The sequence below is a fragment of the Cryptomeria japonica genome, chromosome 7 (assembly GCF_030272615.1).
Source record: "Cryptomeria japonica chromosome 7, Sugi_1.0, whole genome shotgun sequence".
Lineage (NCBI taxonomy): Eukaryota > Viridiplantae > Streptophyta > Pinopsida > Cupressales > Cupressaceae > Cryptomeria > Cryptomeria japonica.
Genome location: NC_081411.1, coordinates 169,762,673 through 169,770,714, shown reverse-complemented (window position 1 = coordinate 169,770,714; position 8,042 = coordinate 169,762,673). Strand labels below are relative to the sequence as shown.

At 33.8% G+C, this 8,042-nt stretch overlaps 1 protein-coding gene across 1 annotated transcript; it reads right to left on the bottom strand.

Annotated features, from left to right (window-relative positions):
- Positions 1 to 5,933: 5,933 nt before the first annotated feature.
- On the bottom strand, positions 5,934 to 7,402 carry LOC131062376 (BURP domain-containing protein 3). Its single transcript, XM_057996010.2, has 3 exons — positions 7,313 to 7,402; positions 7,138 to 7,184; positions 5,934 to 7,042 (listed from the first exon to the last, which is right to left on the bottom strand). The coding sequence occupies exons 1-3, from the start codon at positions 7,314 to 7,316 to the stop codon at positions 6,131 to 6,133; spliced, it is 963 nt and encodes a 320-aa protein (XP_057851993.1). The 5' UTR covers positions 7,317 to 7,402; the 3' UTR covers positions 5,934 to 6,130.
- Between the last annotated feature and the right edge of the window lie 640 nt (positions 7,403 to 8,042).

Genomic DNA, 8,042 nt, shown 5'->3' with positions numbered 1-8,042 from the left:
TGAAGGGTTTCGATTCTCTAGCTAGGCAATTCTTATGGGCAAGCAATCTTTCCTCTTCCAAATGGAGTCTTGTCAATTGGGTCTTGGTGTGTAGCACAAAGCAATCGGGGGGGCTAGGTTTAAGGTAGTCTACTCTTTTTGGGGAAGCTCTGGTAGCTAAATTGTATTGGAGGTGGTGTGTTGAGAAAGATCGAGGCTCGGCTAGGATTTTGGCCAACAAATATATGCAGAGGATCCCAATGGAGGAAATCCCTAGATATCCACTTGAGGCAAAGGGCTCAATGATTTGGTATACTCTCAAGAGGGGGGCTTCTCTCTTTAAGGCAGGACTCTTTTGGATTTTCAGGAGGGGGGAAGAGGTCCTTTTCTGGAATGACTCTTGGGATGGATATCCTCCCATCCTTGATTAGTTTCCTAACCTTGGGAATCTATGCTAGAGGTTTTTGGAGGTGGGATGGTCAAGGGTGAGTGACTTCAAGGTTGTTTATAGGTGTGGGCGGTTGGATTTGGAGTGGTGGAAGGCTCCTAATGAGTGGCCGATTGCTGGGATGGAGGAAGAGTGTGTTGAGTTGCATGGTATTTTGGCGAGTAGACACTGTAGCTCCCTCAAGGGTAGGGATGGCCTTGCTTGGTCTCCAAATCCTAAGGGCGTTTTTATTGTTGCTAGTGGATACCAAGAACTGTTATACCAAATACTTGAGGGAAGAGAGGTGAACTGGTGGAAACAGGTGTGGAATATTGTTTCTTGGCTAAAGTGTAACTGCTTTGCTTGGACTTTGGCTTTGAATAGATGCCTAACTTGGGACAATATCCGCAAGCGAGGATTCTTGGGACCTTCTATCTATGTTTTGTGTTGTAACAGAGAGGAAGATTCCTCACACCTGTTCTTCAGATGCCCCTTCTCTATGCTTATTTGGCATTATTGGTGGGGGGTGTGGAAGCATCCTTGTGTCCACGTAAATTCTCTAGTGGAGTTCTGGAGTAGTTTGGGCAGGCCTCCTATCTTTTCCTCCTTCCTCCAGACTGTCTGGTATATTGGGCCCATCTTCATTCTATGGCAAATCTAACTCAAGAGGAACATGAGGATCTTTCGTGAGGTCAGATTGTTTGTTCAACAAGTTTGGAATAGGATCATTGCTATGATCCAGGAGATAGTGGAAGCTAAATGTGAGGTGAATTTTCCTCTGGGTAGAGATGAGGCAAATATTGTGAGCAGGTTTGGTCTGCAGGAGTTGTCTCCTATCTCATCTTGTGTCAGGAGAGGTAGACAGGCTATGAAGAAGGTGCAAAGGGTGGGAAGGTGGATACCCCCTCAGGATGAGTTTATCAAGATTAACACCGATGGCTCATCTAGGGGTTACCCAGGCCCTACTGAAGTTGGTGGTGTTAGTAGGAATAGCATGGGGGAGGTAGTTTTCCTCTTTTCAGTGCATAAAGGGTGGCAGTCTAATAATTTTATGGAGGGATTTGCGATTCTCTATGCCCTAGAGCGTGCTTCGGAGTTGGGACGGAGGAAAGTAAATTGTGAATCAGATTCACAAATTGTTGTTAACTTGTTGACTGAGCAATAGGTGAATGGGATTCAGGGGCATTTGGTAGGGATTGCTCAACAGATTCTCCAAATTAGTTCTTTAATGGAGCAGGTGTCTTTCATCCACATCCCTCATGAATGGAATAGAGCAGCTGATTGTTTGGTCAAGTGGGCCTTAGAACATGGTAGTGATTGAAAAGCTGAAGGTTGGGAGGATCTCTCTGCGGATTACTATCAGAACTTGCAGAAGATTTTTACTGAGGACATGGATCTGGTTATGAAGCTGGTTGATCTGGGGCTGGTTTGGTGGTTCTTTTCTGAGGCCTCGGGGCTCTGGTTATCTTTGTAATTCTTGTGTTTGATTTTCAATAAATTTTTTACCCCTTTATTAAAAAAAAAACAAAAAAACTTACTACTTTAAATCAAATCAAATCAAATCAAAGGTAGGTTTGGATAGATTCCATGAAAATTCTATATATTGAAAATTATTTTAGATATAGAAAGATACAAATTCAAGAATAATTATGATCTTTATATTGTTTATTCATTTTATTTTTATTGTATTAATGTTTTATGTATTATGATTGAAAAATAATAATGAGAAAATTGTTGTTCTTTTTAAGAATGAGGAGATGGGGCCAATATAGTACTTTTGGAAGCATGTACCAATTAAAAGGAATTTTCTCAGTGTGCCAAATAAAATTTTAAAGATTCAACCAAAACTCACATTATTGAAACAATATAATATTTTTATTTAAAATATAAGTTATATAAACCTAAATCTTGTTATTTCCAATATTTTTATCCAATACAAAAATGATCCAATAGTTTTGACTAGATTGGTACGGAGAGACCCAACCTATTACATATCCAACAATAAAAATGACCCAACAATTAAACATAAAATTTTATTTATTATTATAAAAACCTTGTATACTTTCTATTCTATGCAACTGGCACAAATAATTTTTTTCCCTATAACACATTTCCTATATTATGATAAGATATCTGACATGTGAGATGATTTTTCCATAAATAATCCACATATATAAAGATATTACAATTCATTGTTTTAAAAATCTTGTATACTTTCTATGCTATCTTATTAGCACCAGTATTTTTTTTATATAACACATTTCTTATATTATGATAATACCTCCGTGATGTGAGATGATTCCGTAGTAAACAAGGACGCAAAGCGTCAAGTTCCTACCATTAGAAGAATGAGAGTAATGGATAGAAATAAAGAGGAAGAGATAGCTACATATAGATGGAGAAATAAAGCTACATGTGACACTATGATAGAAGGATACAGAGATAGGGGTATAAAAAATAGAGAAGCGGACTCAACTAGAGCGAAAGAGAGATCGTTAGACAAAGAGAAGAGGGGGGAGGAGAGAAGTTATTGTTATCAAATTTTAATTTAACTAGTGAAATTGAATTTAAATTCCTTTTTAATATTTGAAAATGAATATCACAAAATTTTAGTTAAAATATTCTCATGGTTGAAAAGATTTATTTCTGAAAATTTTATCCATAATTCAACTAAAATTATAAAATTATTACAAAATTTATATAATATGTTGATTGAGTTATCATGTCACTATATACATTGGAAGATTTCTAAGTGGATTAAAAAAATAGGTGGAAAACCTAAAACCATGCCAGTAACAATTTTTCCTAAGGTTCATCACTTTATAACTAACAAAATTTTATTAATTACCATATTAAAAAAATATAATATACATATAACAAAAAAATATATCTTTCTAATCTCTAACAATTGTAATAAATATAAATTTAATCTTTCAATTGCTTTAAAAAAAATTATAAAATGAAATTAAGTTAAAAAAATTGAAATCTTATCTAAAATTACAAATTCTTACTTTGTAATTATTCATTTTTAAATAATTATCTTTAAAAAATTCTCTTCAAAATATTTTAATAAAAAAATCGTTATAAAAATCAATATTAATTATATATCCTTTAAAAAATTGATTTGTTTATTAAGAGATAATAATTCATACATTAAAATATATTTTTATTATATTAATTAAATTAGCTTTTTTTTAAATTACTTTCAAATATTTTGTTTTGTAAAACTTAGCGCAAATCTTTGATGAATCTCTAAAGATTTAGATTGTGGCATCTAACTACATTAAAAACAAACCCTCAATGACCGATTACTATTAATATAAATGCATGTTTTTAATTAAAAAAAATACAAATTACTATAAAAAAATTATTTGCATATATTTTTACCGTGAAATCAAATATAATATATAAAATATTTATACAACAAGAAGTTTAAATGAAAATGTTATTATTAATTTGTTTTATATTCTATCATAATATATCTTCAATACAATTTACTAAAGCTATAATTAAAATTATTAAGTAAAATATATAAAATTTAAAATATATTAAAAAATAAAAAAAATATAAAAAAAATATATTAAAAATAAAACTCCCTCCAAATATAAATTATCGCCACATGTCCCCTCCTCTGTAATGAACTTTAGTTTTTCCGGTCATTTTTTCCGCGTAAACTACACGTTAACAGGCCAACCGCCAGCAAAAATATCCGCCGGAAATGCCTGTCTTTACGGCCCAATAGTGAGAGATGCAACTAAGTTTTTGAAAAAACAATTTTTCTGTCAACGGAAAACTTTGGGCAAAATATTTGGATGTCGTGTTGTGCAGCCAAGTGCATTTTTATTTGTTACGGGTACCGTCAATTAATTACAGTGTTTGAACAATACACTGTTTTAGAAAAATAATAATTGCTTATGGGTACAATGCTGTCATAGTAATAATTATAGAAAAATATTGTATTTTTTGTTGATAAAAATTATTTTTTATCCTTACTGAAATTAATGTAGACCAATCAGATAAGAAAAAAATCACATTTTAAAATATTTTTTGTTAAAAATTGTGCATGTCAACTTTTGAAAAAACAAAAATTTATTTTAGTTTGGAAAATATTAAACACTGATTGGTTACCAAGGACAACAACTAATAGCTATTTAACACCATGATGGATGCATAAGTATTCCTGCCATGGGCAGGAACTAACAAGACATAGGGGAAAGGACCCAGTAGTTGAGCATGTTCCAATTGTTGTGAGGGTTGTTGATACCTTTTGTTCCAAAAATTGAACAAATAAAACCTATTGTTTGAAACAAAAAATATCAATTTTTGTTACAGTTGTTAGGAAATGTACCAATAGTTGTTAAAAAATGTACTAATATTGTAAAAAGTAACCAATCAGGTGATGCCACATCGGCTGCACAACTATTGGGGTCTCTTTTGCACGCCTATTGGTCTCACTTTTTTTTGGGGCTGTTTTGGACACCTTGGCAAAAAGCATGCTGATGTGGCATCATATTTGATGATGTGGCCCTGAAACCTTAGTTATAAGCAGGGGACTTGCCAAGTAAGCTGCTGTAAAAAAATCGGAGTGATTCGAAATTTCCAAGTAAGATTTTGAGAAGCGTGAAGTTAGGGTGCACGACTACTGGGTCCTTTCCCCTATATACAAAAATTTGTCATTTCGAGTGTACCCAAATTTTATTTCCCCAATAAAAATGACCCAATATTGTGATAAGACGTCTATGATGTGAAATAATTTCTGAAATAAACAGTAACATATATAGAAATATTACCATTCATTGTTTTTTTGGTTTGCACAATATACTAAAATAATGCTATTGAGAGTAAGCACGTTTCTACTGTTCGTAGAATAGGACTATACCCGTTACAATGAGTTCAAGAACATCATCATAGTATAGAGGATTACCCATCTATTACGTTTAATCGGACTTAAAGGTCTATCTAGATTTAATGCATTTATACTGTTCCTGTAAAACAATCACATATACAAAGATATTGCAATTCATCGTTCTTTGTCGTTTCCAGTGTACTAAAATAAAAGCTGTCAATAATTCAATCACATATATAAAGATACTTGCAATTCATTGTTCTTTGTCGTTCCACTGTACTAAAATAAAAGCTGTAAAAGAATTCACAAAGGTACTGCAATTCATTGTTCTTTGTCGTTTCCAGTGTACTAATTAAATAAGAGCTGTTGAGAGTAAGTACGCTTGTCGAAATAATTACTATTCATAGAGTAGGACTATATCTGTTACAATGAATTCAAGAACGTCATCATAGTACTGAGGATTACCCTTTTATTACGTCTAGTCAGACTTAGAGATCTATCAAGATTCAAGTTCAATGCATTTATACTGTTCCCGTCAATTAAAAACAACGTTGGAAATCCGGCTCGCGATTAGAGAGCCTATGAGCTACTAAGAAGCTTAAGAGACAGACATCCAGCTTTATGTTGCTTCAAAATTTCATCTTGGAGACTAGGAATATGTAAGTATTAATTTGCAATAGATTTTATAAATACGTAACATTAATATATATATACACCCATCGGTATACAATAAAGCATAGATGCAGTGGATATCAAAATACATAAAAAAAAGCCCTAGCAGGCTCGCAGGAAACAAACAATCTCCATACAAAGGATAGAGATTTATTGTTGATAGTAGTAAGAAGTATGCACATAAGTAGAGGCCAGATTGAAGAGTCTTAGTTGGCAGCAACCCACACAATGGAATCGTCTGGCATGAAGTGGCAGATGGCCTCACCCCCTGGTTTCACATGGAGCATCTTGAAGGATACGTGCTCAGGACTCCACTGACTGGTGTCTTCATGACAAAGAGATAACATTTCTGCAACATTTCCTTCATCAGTCTTCAGAGAAAGTTTGTATATTCTTGTGTCTTTTATCTGATGGCACAAGTATACAAGATATGCATATCTAATGGTGTGGCAGGCTACAACTCTGGAAGTGGGTTTGCTTTCGAAGGGAATTGAAGCAAGGGAATATTGTTGCAATCCTGACTTTGTAACCATCGAAACATTGACTACAAATACATTGACATCATTTGTTCCAATTTGAGAGGTACTGTAGTCAATCATGGACTCTAGTGAAGTTACACATTTTTTGCTTTCCCCAATCATGGTAGACTTCTCACAGATTTCTAAAGTTTGCTTCATAGTAAGAGCCATCCCGGAATCTGGGGATATGTGGAGTTTATTTAGAGATACAGAAAGATTTTTTGTTGAGAAAGGTATTTCGTTGGCCAAGACAGCAGGAATGAAATTTAATGTCTCTGTATTTTTCCAGTCTACCATGTCCACACTGAAGTTGCTTCCAATGCCTATATTTTTTTGGAGGAAAAATATTGTTCCAGAAGACACTGAGGTTGTTGAATGGTTTCCCATATTTTCAGAAGCAGTATAACTATAGACGATGAGTTTCGCTAACACGATGCGTACTTGGTTAGGATAAGATGAGGTGTTTGGCTGCAGAGATGAGAGGCGGGCAAGCAAAAGAGTAGGAATGGGAGTTGTGGGCAATTTGTGGTTCCAATAACTTAAAGCTAAGGGCATGGAAGTAGAGGAATCCTTCATCTCAGCCTGGCAGGCCATAAGGCACTGCAAACAACGCAAAAGCATTAGTATCAGCATTAAAAACAATTTGCAATATCTTACTCTAATTTAAAAAGATTTAATGGAGATGAAAAACATACAAGCAGAAGAGCCATGCTGAAAAGAAACTCCATCAGAAAAGCTAGTCCTGCAACAATCAGAGTTCAACCCTACTCAGGATTATATTTCTTTAAGATGTTAATGTGGCCATACAAATTGTAAACTCAAATATACAGCGAAGCAATGCTAAACAAAAATATAACCCAAAAAACATACTCATCAAAGCGCAAAACCAAATTGCTAAGTATGGAAGTGAATGTGCAAGATACACGAAATGTAAGGTATTCTTATATAGAAGCAAAGATATTCGAAAAGCTCTAAGCCACAGAAATGAATGACAGCTGTTAAATATCCATTTATCAGGACGAATATAATAATTGTAAAAGAAAAAGAAAAAATCTAGTTGCCATTACAGTATCGTAAAAACATATATTAAAGGATTTTTATTCTCATCTTGACTTTTTAGTCGACATGGGAATGTTTCCTAAAATATTATGAGCTGGCAAAAGCTTATGGTTACCCGGTTCGTTGAGTGTTATTAACGATAATAAAAATTCACTGTTTTTAACAATTGGTCTCGGAGACTTTTGGTTCATATGCAATTGTTCTAACATTGATTTTAGTAGAAGGTGTTTTAGATGCATGCGGTTCGAAGCTAATGTCTGATAAGAAAGATTTTGGTTATAATTTTTCTTGCGATGGTTCGAGATGGGGTACTTGTGATATTTCGGCCTGGGATGCTTTTTATTTAGCAAATTTCTAGATGTTGAATATCATTGGATGGGTTACTTTGTATTGGCATTGGAAGCATATCATCTTATTGCAAGGAAATGTAGCTCAATTTAGTGAGTCTTCCACTTATTTAATGGGATGGTTAAAAGATTATCTTTGGTTAAATTCTTCACAACTAATTAATGGATACAATCCTTTTAGTATGAACAGTTTA